A 12,664-nucleotide genomic window follows, 5' to 3' on the forward strand; every position below is an offset into this window, starting at 1 on the left:
CACCCCGCCGCGGCTCGGGGTCCGTGCTCCCGCCCCTGTGCTCCACCCCGCCGCCCCTCGGGGCCCGTGCTCCCGCCCCTGTGCTCCACCCCGCCGCCCCTCGGGGCCCGTGCTCCCGCCCCTGTGCTCCACCCCGCCGCCGCTCGGGGTCCGTGCTCCCAACCCTGTGCTCCACCCCGCCGCCCCTCGGGGCCCGTGCTCCCGCCCCTGTGCTCCACCCCGCCGCGGCTCGGGGTCCGTGCTCCAGCCCCTGTGCTCCACCCCGCCGCGGCTCGGGGCCCGTGCTCCAGCCCCTGTGCTCCACCCCGCCGCCGCTCGGGGCCCGTGCTCCCGCCCCTGTGCTCCACCCCGCCGCGGCTCGGGGTCCGTGCTCCCGCCCCTGTGCTCCACCCCGCCGCGGCTCGGGGTCCGTGCTCCAGCCCCTGTGCTCCACCCCGCCGCGGCTCGGGGCCCGTGCTCCAGCCCCTGTGCTCCACCCCGCCGCCGCTCGGGGCCCGTGCTCCCGCCCCTGTGCTCCACCCCGCCGCCGCTCGGGGCCCGTGCTCCCGCCCCTGTGCTCCACCCCGCCGCGGCTCGGGGTCCGTGCTCCAGCCCCTGTGCTCCATCCACCCCGCCGCGGCTCGGGGCCCGTGCTCCCAACCCTGTGCTCCACCCCGCCGCGGCTCGGGGTCCGTGCTCCCGCCCCTGTGCTCCACCCCGCCGCGGCTCGGGGCTCGTGCTCCAGCCCCTGTGCTCCACCCCGCCGCTCAGGGTCCGTGCTCCAGCCCCTGTGCTCCACCCCGCCGCTGGGGGATCGTACTCCCACCCCTGTGCTCCACCCCGCCGCGGCTCGGGGTCCGTGCTCCCGCCCCTGTACTCCACCCCGCCGCGGCTCGGGGCTCGTGCTCCCGCCCCTATGCTCCACCCCGCCGCCGCTCGGGGGTCCGTGCTCCAGCAGCACAGTGGAGCTGGCTTGCCCGGGCTGGACCGTGGCTGCGGGCCCTCTTCCTGCCTGAGCTCAGCTCCGAGCTCCCAGTCGAGCAGTGGCGGCTTCCTCGACCGCCTTGTCCGGGGCCCGGGCCTCCCGAGGGTCGTGGGCCGGGGTCTCATCCCTGAGACACGGGGCTGAGCAGCCCCGAGACCCGGTGCCCGAACAGCCCTCTTTATTTTGCTCCCACCTTCTTGGAAGTTGTCAAAAATCCGTGACGCTCTGTCTCTAGTTAACAGCGCATGAACTCCCTGCGACCTCTCACGGGAGCTCCTTCCAGCTTCTCCCGGGCACAGGACATCAGGACCTGGTCCCCCGTTACCCCGTCTATGGATGGGGTGCCCTAAGGGAGGCAGTCTTAGAAACCAGCCGGCCCTGCGTTTTAATCCCTCCTCTCCTTCCTAGTGGCTTTGGGCGATGAACCTTTCTGAGCTACATCAGTAAAATAAGGATCCTAGCCACCTCCTACAGGTGTGAAAGCGGACGAGCTTAGCACACACAGGCCCTCAAATGTATTCTAACTCAATTTTCAAGCCCTGCAATGTAACTTCTGCTCTAACTTAAAATGAAACAAGCTATTTCAAAGGTCACTGATGATCCATAATCACCAAATCCAACAATCTGTTCTAATGCTTTCATCTGTGTCCAAGAAGGAAACAAATGATGAGGGAGAGAAAGGTTGATTTTCTCCTTGACCAAACTTGAGTGAGGCTCCTCTGACCCTTTCTCTACTAAGCTTTTGATTGGCCTATTAAGACAGTGTAAAGACTATAAACTGGACTATAGACCGGACTATAAACATAGTTTGGACTATAAACATAGTTTCTTTTTTTTAGAAGATATTATTTATTCGTGAGAGACACAGACAGAGGCAGAGACAAAGGCAGAGGGAGAAGCAGGCTTTCTGCAGGGCGCCGGATGCAGGACTAGATCCCAGGACCCCAGGATCATGCCCTGAGCCAAATGCAGACACGAAAAGCAATGAGCCACCCAGGTGCCCCTTAAACATGATATCTAACAGCTCCATCCCTAAGATGACCCTGCTTGCGAAAACTCAAAACTGCCCAAAGAATTTACCATTTGTTCCAATGCCTGAGGATAGGGTTTCCGTCCCCCTGCCTCCGTGGAGGGTAGGAGCCTAACTTCCAAAACTGCCAATTAACAAACCCAGATGGCTGTCACATGGACCAACCCCTCCTCCTTCCAGCTTTTTGACATTTTTTGCTTGCCTGACTCTGAGCCCCAACCACCCAACGGGGGTTCTGTCATTCGCCCTTTAAAAACTCCAGTGACCTCCGTACAAATCAAAGTTGAGTGCAGTTCACGCTGGACTCTCTCCTACTGCAGTACTATACTACTGATTAAAATCTGCGCTGATCATTTTAACTGGTGTGGGGCCTTATTGTTGAATACGCACACAGAGATAGAGCAAGTTAGGCTGGGCATGCTCCACTTGGAGTCATCTGGGACAGCTCCAAGACTGGGGACTTGAATGATCAGAAGGCTCTCTCACAAGTCCAGCATTTGTGGCTGGCTCTCAGCTTCAACATCTCCACAGGTCTTCTTCAAGACCCCCACCCCACCAGAGGGCTCCTTCATGTTGTCTGGGCTTCCTCAAAACATGGCCGCTGGGTGCCAAGGGATGTCCTTTTTAGTGATTAAGAATCATGTTCAGGGCAGCCCCGGTGGCTCAGCGGTTTAGCGCTGCCTTCAGCCCAGGGCATGATCCTGGAGACCCAGGATCAAGTCCCATGTTAGGCTCCCTGCATGGAGCCCGCTTCTCCCTCTGCCTCTCTTTTTGTTTCTCTCAGGAATAAATAAATAAAAACAAAAACAAACAAAAAAGAATCACATTCAGTGCATCATGTTTATAGAAGCAGCCACGAAGTCCTGCTCAATCTCAAAAATGGGGAAAACAGACTCTACCTCTTGGTGACTCTACGTCTTGCCTCTTGTGGAAATGCAGGTGGAACAAAATACTGCACCAGCTGCTTTGGGAAAACACAATTTGTCATAGTTACAATCCCCCATCCTTTGACTTCATTCTTACCTCACTCTGCTTTGTATTAGTCATTTTTATACGTGTCTAAGCTCCCCTACTATCTATAAACTTCTAAATGGCAAAAACTTAATTTTTGCATCATCTATGGTGGCTTGCAAATGGTTGACTTACATATAGTTTTGGCCCTAGATTGTGAGCTATTTTCATGGATATGATATCCTTTCAATAAAGATGCACTAAATTGAAAGTCTGACAGAAGAGTTGCCTGCACTTCTCTTTACTTTCCATTTCTAGGACAGCTCCATGTTTCAAGTAAGAGGCTAGGAAAAAGCTCTGACACTTTGGATAACTTCTGTGAATTATCCTTCCAACATTGTTCAGTGTTTCTCCTACTAAAGGCTGCCCGGGACTTGTCCCTGTGTAACTATAATATGCCAATTCATCTCCATCTATCAGGAATGTCACTCTACCTTGACCTCCCTCACTGAATTAGCACATCCAACAAGAATGTCTCTCTCTATGTGTAAGATGCTTTGTCATCTCAAATAGATTGTTAGTCCGTTGAGGACAAATGGCAAACAATTTGTTTCACTACCGTGTACCTCTAATATCCAGAACAATGCCATATATGCAGCAAGTGTCCAATAAAGTATTGGGGAAATACCATTCTACTCTTATAGGGGCATTTCTTACTTTTGTCCAATTATAGCTGATTTTCCATGTGAGTCAAAGAAAACATGAGGAAACAATACTAAAGTAACACACTTTTATTAAAAGTTTTCTAAGATTAACTGATTTTGCAAATGGCATTGGGGAAATAAGTCTGCTTTACACCGCTTTGTCAGATTTAAATACAAACATGACAGTGAGTTACTACTCCTATTGAGTAATTTATGAGTGGTTTATTTGTATAATAGTGGGTTATAAGTATTGAGTTTTGAGGATAAGTTTTGAGGATTCAAAAACATTTTGTCCAAATTTCCCCCAAAGGTGTTGGTTTTAGCCTGAAACTCATGAGAAGCTGAAGATGAAAAACAAATATCCAAGTACAACCAAGAGAAATGGAGGTGAAGCTTTTGGAAGCTTAAGACAAAAGTCTTGATTCTTACCTGTGACTTCATTCCTATAGAACCTCTAATTTATTTAAACTGCATTTCCTCAAGTTTGTAAAACAGATACAACTTATATTGTCAGTTGAGGGATTTTTTTTTAAACAATAAAACTTCAGAGGTAATATAGTCAGACTAAAAGAAGTCATATTTTAGAATATTTTCCTTATAGTATACATATAGAAAACTGAACAAAATGGCTTTTTTTAAAGATTTTATTTATTTATTCATGATAGACATAGAGAGAGAAAGAGAGGCAGAGACACAGGCAGAGGGAGAAGCAGGCTCCATGCCAGGAGCCCCACACAGGACTCGATACCGCATCTCCAGGATCCCGCCCTGGGCCAAAGGCAGGCGCTAAACCGCCAAGCCACCCAGGGATCCCCCCAAAATGCCTCTTAAGGAAGATAATTTTATTTTATTAAGAATATGTCACTTTAGACAAAATCAACATTTTTTTCATTTTTTTGTTAATATTCCTCTTCACTGAATAACCGATTCGAACTCTATTCTTCATTGAATATAAAATTAGCATAAATAGATATGAACAGGATACAAATATCACATTATCAAATTTCCCAGAGGAATATGGTAAAATATTTTTATTTTACTTTGCTATGATACTTTTATCCCATACTCTATTATGGGAATATTTGATTCAGAATTCTTCGAATAGTTCCTTCCTACAAGGTAATTCAAAATGTTGGCCCATGTTGCAATAGTGATTGAGAGTAAGATGGTTAAGATACAGATGACACTTTTTTTTTAATAAGATACATTTCATGGCTCCTGGTGGAGAAGATATAATAAGATACCAGAGAAATTTGGAGAAATTTAAACTTGAAAAACAAATTACTTTTCCATCTCATTTTATGCTTAGACTTTGAAATTTTTAACTCAAGAAACCAAGACATCTGAAAAAAAATGGCAGGGCTTTCCTGTTTTTCTAAGTTCAGTATACAACACCAATAACCATTTGCATTAAATAGACCTTTGTAATTATATGGATTTACATGCATGGTACTAAGTTACATGATTTATAAAGCTTGACTTAAGAAGGAAGCATTAAAGGTGCATTGGAATAAGAGGGCTGTGAATATTACAGAAATATTAAATCAATACACTAATGCATACATTTAAGATGTGAATCATGAACCTCCTCCTGTGGCCAGAATGACCTACACATTGACTCTGAAAGACATTACCAGTTGCCAGGAAAAGTGGAGAGGCCCTTCCAGTGCCCCAGGGCTTCCTCCATCATTTCTGAGAAAAAACGTCATGGCACCCGAATGGTAGATGGCACAGTCACTGCAGCACCAAGTCATGTAAAGCTACACAGTTTGCTGCTGTTTCATTGTGCTTCCAAAGTTTCAGAATTAATGCAGTGGGTTAGTGATCTCCATAAATCTCCAAGTACCTGGTGCTGGGAAGTCTCCAATGTTGAAATTAAAATGTTCCTTAAAAACCACAAATGAACATCATTTCATCACACCTTTTAGAGGCAAAACTAACAGGAGCTGAAATCCCCATATCAGATACCGAAAGTCAATTAAAAATATTAAGATATCACTGCAAACAATTTAGGGGGGGGAAGTGATACTATGACAAAGTAGACCACAAATCAATTTCATTGTGAAATTGAAGAGTCATAATTAATGGGACTGATACTTAAGGACAAGGGTAAAAACAGCTATCTTGAAGAAGATAGAACCTTCTTGAAGAAGAATACACATCAGGACTAGTACAGCTTTGCTATGGTGTTTGGTGAAACATTTTTCGCAGTGGATGCAAAGCAGCACCAGAGATCCTATAAAATGAAAATATTGGCAGTCACAGGACTTTGAATAAAGAATGGCAAAATTGATGAAAGTGGCATGCATCAAGCAAATGGAGAAGTGACGTCAAAGTGACCTGCATGTAAATTCTGTAAATTCAAGCTAAAGAATTTTTCCTGGGCATATATAGTTAATGAGAAAAAGTGGTCTGAAAAAATCTGGATAATGCATTAACTCTACAACTCACTCAGATCTAACTGTTGTTGTACCTTTAAGGATAAAGGTGACTTGTCAGATTCTTGGGTTGATGGATAATTCCCTTGGCTAGTTCATAGGTTCCGATTAAATTGTCCTCATCAATCCCAACGTCTTAGAGGAAGAGACTTTTCATGTCACCTAATGGAAGAAGGGTGTAGAGGAGCTGGCTTTTCTTTGCATGGTTGTTTCTTAAAATGAAGTAATTTTGGTTCAAAGGACACCATCAAGCAAAGGTCTTGGTGAGGACATCTTCATGCTGCTGCAGATGAAGGGTGCCAATTCCTACAGCAGGTGCTGGCAAAGGGGGTCGGCTCACAAGACGAAGCTATGATTAGAGCAGAAAAGGAATAAAAACCAAAATGACCTTTTGACCTGATCAGAGCCCTGCTTCATTCTCTCAAGGCAGTGCATGCATTGCTCTTAGCTTGTTTAACCATAACTCACCTTTCCTGGAAAAATAATGAGTTACCTAGAATATACTGGAGATATCTGTCACAGCTAAAAACTAAATTCACCGTAAGGGGAGATAAACTCTTGAATTTGTCCTTTTCTTCAGTAACTATTCATTGGTTTTAGCGGTAGTTTCCTAAATTAGAACAAATGAAAATGATCTGGGCCCAGCGAAGTCGTAACACATGTGTGAACTGAGTTCTAATTAAACCAGAATAGGAAGATAAATGGAAGCACATTTGCTTTTCTCATGGTTCTTCCCTTCCTAGAGCATCATCAGGAGGAATTTGCCTTTTGATGGATGTCAATTATGTGGTGGAGCTGGGAACAAGCGTCAGTGGGCATCTCTTCCTCTATATTATCCGACTAACCTGCTCATCACCCTGCCCCCCCGGGGCTTGGAGAGTGACCTTTAGGACAAGACTTCTGAACAGACTAGCAGGAAAGGTGGCTGGCAGGTAAGAGACTTTACTTTTTTAAGTACAATCACTTTTTCTTATATGACACTAGCACGTACACATATATATCTTGATCAATATTCAGCATTTTATTCTGAAAAAAATAGGCTAAATTAGATTTTACATTTTATTTTTCTTTTTAGGATTTTATTTATTCATGAGAGACACAGAGAGAGAAAGAGAGAGAGAGGCAGAGACAAAGGCGGAGAGAGAAGCAGGCTCCATGCAGGGAGCCCGATGTGGGACTCGATCCTGGGTCTCCAGGATCATGCCCTGGGCTGAAGGCAGGCACTCAACCACTGAGCCACCCAGGCATTCCTAGATTTTACATTTTACTTTAACTTTAAAAGAATTAGACTGCAGGATGCCTGGGTGGCTCAGTGGCTGAGCATCTGCCTTCAGCCCAGGGCATGATCCTGGAGACCCAGGATCGAGTCCCACATCAAGCTCCCCTCAAGGAACCTGCTTCTCCCTCTGCCTGGGTTTCTGCCTCTCTCTCTCTCTCTCTCTCTCTCTCTGTCTCTCATGAATAAACAAAAAAATTAATTAATTAAATAATCTTAAAAAAAAAATTGGATTACTAATAGAGGATAAACTCAGTGTCTGGCCCTTCAAGAGAAATAATGCACATACGCAAAACCCTACAAGAGAGAAAGCTACTACCTTGCAGGCCAGTTGCTTTTCAAACCTTGGAGAAACAAAGCACCATGAGCCCATGTTCTGAGGCTCCTCCTGACTCCAAATAAAATCTGTAACAGAAGAAAGTTCACTTCAGTACTCCAGGTAAATCTACCATACACACACACTATATACATGCGGAGAGAGAGAGAGAGAGAGATTATAGCCATTTGTATACACATGCATATACATAGAATGTATGCACCTACAGCTCTCTTCAAGTAGATATATGCCTTTCCAATATGGTCTGCTATTGCTTATCTTTTTTTTTTTTTTTTTGACAAACGTATAGTCATATATCCAGCACCTCACTCATGATACAGAATAATTCTATCAACCCCCAAAATTCCCTCATCCTGGCCCTTTCAAGGCAACTCCTCTGCCAGCCCCAACCTCTGGCAACCCTTGACCTTTTCTCTCTCTCTACAATTTTGCCTTTTCCAGAACATCAGTTAAATGTAACTATGACATGTGGCCTTTGGTTCTGGCTCCTTTGATCTAATCCACAAAGGGATTTTGCCGGTAGCCATGGTTCACTCTCTTTTATGGTTGGGTGGCATGATGTTGTAAGGATATACCTTACATCCTTGTTTATTCATCCACAGGTTGAGGGACATCCTGGTGGTTTCTAGTTTGGGGCAATCATGAATGAAGCTGCTGGAGACATTTTTCTGTGTCCACGTTGTCATTTCTCTTGGGTAAATACCTTGGAGTGGACTGTTGGGTTGTGTGGGAACTCTGTATGTAACCTTGTAAGGAACTGACAGACTGTTTTCCAGAGTGCCTGTACCACTTTCCATTCCTTCCGGCAGTGACTGAGGCTTCCAGTTGCTCTGCTTCCTCATCAGTTCTTGATATTGCCAACTTATTGTTTTGTTTTCATTTTAGCCATTCTAATAGGTGCTGTAGCCATATCTCATTTTGGTTTCATTTGCATTTCCCTTATCGCTCCCTAATTACGTTGAGCATCTTTTCATACAGTTATTTGCCATCCCATTATTTGGCTCAAATCTTTTGTACATTTTTTTTTAAAGATTTTATTTATTTATTCATGAGAGACACACACACACACACAGAGGCAGAGACACAGGCAGAGGGAGAAGCAGACTCCATGTAAGGAGCCCGATGTGGGACTCGATCCGGGTCCCCAGGATCACACCCTGGGCTGCAGGCGGCGCTAAACCACTGCGCCACCGGGGCTGCCCCACTGTGCCACCGGGGCTGCCCTCTTTTGCACATTTTGAAAACTTTGATTATTTTTATTCCTGAGTTCGGGGAACTCTTTGAACATTCTGGATGTTCAAATATGTATTTGCATATCTTTGTTAGATATGTATTTGCAAATACTTCCCCCCAGTCTGTGGCTTATTTTCTCAGTGGTCCCTTTCAACAGTGCAGAAAACTCTCATTTTGATGAAGTCCAATTTCTCTGTTATGGGACATGCTTCCATAGTGTTACATCTAAGAACTTTTTGCCTAGCCAAAGGTCATGAAGATTTTCTCCTTGAAGTTTTAGAACTGTACATTTTACATTTAGGTCTGAGATCTTGAGTGAATTTCTGTACCCATGGCATAGAGATGTCCAATTATTGCAGCCCACTTGTTGAAAAGGCTTGCCTTTTATAGTTACATCAATTTATCCTAAGCAACAGTATGGCACTGATTACCTATGACTTCTCAAGAAATGACATGTCCTAAGTGAGAGAAGGGGGATGGGGGACTGAAAAAGACACCAGAAAAAACAAAGAGACATTGGTTCTAGCAGTATTTTTTTTTTTTCATATGTCCAGATTCCAAAAGAGTCAATTTCCTAATGACTCTCACTGCCCCTGGAATCTCTTTTCATATGAGACATTGGAATAGGTTTCAGGTATCTGAAACCCAAAGAACCCCAACAAGAACAACGCTGTACCTTTCACATGTTTGTATTTGCTCATCTCTTGCTGTAATGAATCCAGTGGGAAAGGGCAGAGTTCCTCTAATCGGATGATGGCAAAGGCATGCTTCTTGGCCTCCAAGGATTCTCTTTGCTTCTGCAGGGCATAGAAATGTTTGCCACAGCAGAATACCAGACTCTTGACGCTGTTGGGTAGAAAAGGGACAAGGGGTAAAGGAGAAATATCTGAAAGAACTGTATCAAAAGAAAGCACAGACTACATAGATGAAAATGCTTCATTACAGAAGCGGGGCAGTGGGGTGCTCTGTAGTTGAGATCAGTGACATGCTACGCCCTGGCAAGCCTCCTTCAGCAACACACCCCTCCAAAGTTCACCCTTCCATGTGTACTCTAACTCCTGTCCCATGGATGCAAAGAACTTCTATCAGGATAGAGGAGATTTGGGTCACTTTGGGTTCCTTAATGTGAACTAGTCTTCCCAGTAATTAGAATACTACTGCAGAGTATGAAAACAAAGATACACATCAGATTACTTTTTGGGATCCACAGATGAATCACCAATGACCGGCTTGAATGTTGTTCCTGGTGCCATTTCTTGAAGTGTTGACACAGCTGCCTAAGGAGGAGAAAAGCCACAAATCTATCAACTGAAGGAAAGGAGCTGAAGATGCCTTTCTTATAAGGGATCTTTACCAAGAAATAACATCAAACTTTTCTCCTAGGACTATAAGTAAACATATGTACTCATAAACACAATATCTTTCCAAAAAATACCAATGGTGTATATCTTGGAACAAAATGATTCTTTCAAGATTTCATAAGATTGCTTTTTGTCTGATGCTGCAACAAAATTTTAAGAATCAAAATTTCAGTTTGATCATACTTTAGTATCAATAAAAATATGCTTTCATTTGTCGGAGTAAGAAATGACATTTGTGAACAAAAACAACTAAACTAGGGCAGAGATTTCTCTTTAGGATTCTGACTATAATTTATAAGCAAAATCTAATGAGTCAGAACAAGCAGGAGCAATACATGAATATTTCCGTGACGAAAAGAAATGTTATTAATGAGTTTGATTTAAATAAGTACTTGTTGCAAAGAACTTAGAGTAGACAACTCTAATTCATTTCCCTATAATCTAGTCCCGAATGAGAATATGACATTTTGACTGGTCCACCGATAGGCAGCCATGTTGATGTGGGATACTGTGATATAACCTAAAAACTTAATATTAACTAAGAGAACAAAATAAAAATTTATATTAGAGAAAATATATATCTATTTATATGTAATAGATATATATTATTTTATTATATATCATTTATATTTATTTATTCTTATTTTTTATTTATTCTTATTGCTAAATAATGTACGATAGAAGCAATCTTTCTCCATCCTGAACCAGAGCCCTTGGTCAGCTCTCACTTCCTAGGGTAGGAATCAAAAGGAGCTGGAGAGGCACCTAGCTGGCTCAGTTAATGGAGCAAGCGACTCTTGATCTTGGGGTCATGAGCTCAAGTCCACATTGGGGCATAGAGCTCACTAATTTAAAAAAAAAAAAAAGGAACTGGAGTTCAGAGCTGGGTGGGAAATTTGGGTAGAGGTTAGGTACCACTTGACAGGCAAAGTCCTGAGTCATGTTTATCACATGGCAAGTCATCTCTGAATACGCTGTGGAAAGAAAGGGTGGACTTCTGTTCAGCTAGATCACTTGTACCAATAATCTAATATTGGGGAAGAAATCAAACTTTAATGATGGAGGTACTTATTTTCAATTAATAAAAGGACTTCTATGGTTGATGAAGATATTTGTCTACTTAATAAGACTAGCTTCTCACTTGAAAAATCTATAGGTTAGCTATTGCATTTTTCTTTTTTGAGAGAGAGAGAGAGAGCAGAGGGGCAGAGGAAGAGGGAGAGAGAGAATCTCAATCAGGCTCTATGGTCCACATGGGGCCAAATGGCAGGGCTTGATCTCAAGACCCTTAGATCATGACCTGAGCCAAAATCAAGAGTCGGACACTTAACCGACTGAGCCACCCAGGTGCCCCAGCTGTTGATATTTTTAAGGTTCCAGAGCAAGGCTTCACTTATTTGGTAAGTTATATATTAGACATGGGGAGAGGAGTGGACTCTTGGGGCCAGAATGTGAACTCTTATTCTCATTACAAACAGCAAAAGAAATTCTCAATAAAATGTCTAATTGTTCACTCAATACTTAGTAATATACATATATTATATTTATTGGATTATATTCCTTTATAGTAATGACTGAGGGAGCAGGTGACACCCTTAGGGGTACAATGAAAGTTGGGTCATGAATCGCAGATGTGTATATTTCTTAGAAATAAATTATAGTAATTTACAGTATGTCTTGGCCTCTTTACCATTACTGTTTCAAAATATCTGTGTCAAAAGAGCCCCATCAGAAAGACTGTGTTAAAAGGATTGCATTAGTTTTTCCTGAATGCCCTGTGATGCTGCTAGATTCACGAAGCCATCTCAAAGTATGCATGATTGTTCAAGGAACATTGAGTTAGAGAATGAGATCAAACGCATGAACCCTGCTGTGGGTGAATGAATGGGAAGTGCATTTCCTGAGTACTGACTCCCAGGGCTGGGGCCAGGGAGACACAGTGGAAGTACACAGCAGAATTTAAGGAGGCACCCACGCTAGGCTCATGCAAGTGTTGGCCACCAGTGGGGGCAATTCACTCACTGGTTTCCTCAACATCCCTCAATTCCAAATATACACTCTCAAACCTTTGTGAGAAGAACAAGGTAGCCTTGAAGAGCCACATCCTAAATGACTTATTTCACCTTATTAGCATCCAAATAAGTGCAAAAGGTTTTTGAGTGCTAATCCTATTTAAGACCCATACAAAACTGCAAAAAAGATTCTAACAGATGGTATAAATAGATGCTTTGTAATATTTATTATCTTGAACTCTGCATATTCTTGTGATTTAAAAAACATATTGTGGGGTGCCTGGGTGGCTCAGTTGGACTCTTAATTTTGGCTCAGGTCACGATCTCAGGGTCATGAGATGGCGCCCCACTTCTGGCT

At 43.7% G+C, this 12,664-nt stretch overlaps 1 protein-coding gene across 1 annotated transcript in view; it reads right to left on the minus strand.

The window, feature by feature from the left end:
• Positions 1-4,279: 4,279 nt before the first annotated feature.
• DHTKD1 (dehydrogenase E1 and transketolase domain containing 1) overlaps positions 4,280-12,664 on the minus strand; it is a 52,021-nt gene continuing 43,636 nt past the window's right edge. Inside the window, exons 14-17 of the mRNA XM_025445207.3 lie at positions 10,128-10,210; positions 9,610-9,779; positions 7,683-7,768; positions 4,280-6,436 (exon numbers count right to left, since the gene is read on the minus strand). Of these exons, the coding sequence (XP_025300992.1) occupies positions 6,335-6,436; positions 7,683-7,768; positions 9,610-9,779; positions 10,128-10,210 (441 nt within the window). The 3' untranslated portion in view covers positions 4,280-6,334. The remainder of the gene's footprint in view (positions 6,437-7,682; positions 7,769-9,609; positions 9,780-10,127; positions 10,211-12,664) is intronic.

Source organism: Canis lupus, chromosome 2 (assembly GCF_003254725.2).
Source record: "Canis lupus dingo isolate Sandy chromosome 2, ASM325472v2, whole genome shotgun sequence".
Taxonomy (NCBI): domain Eukaryota; kingdom Metazoa; phylum Chordata; class Mammalia; order Carnivora; family Canidae; genus Canis; species Canis lupus.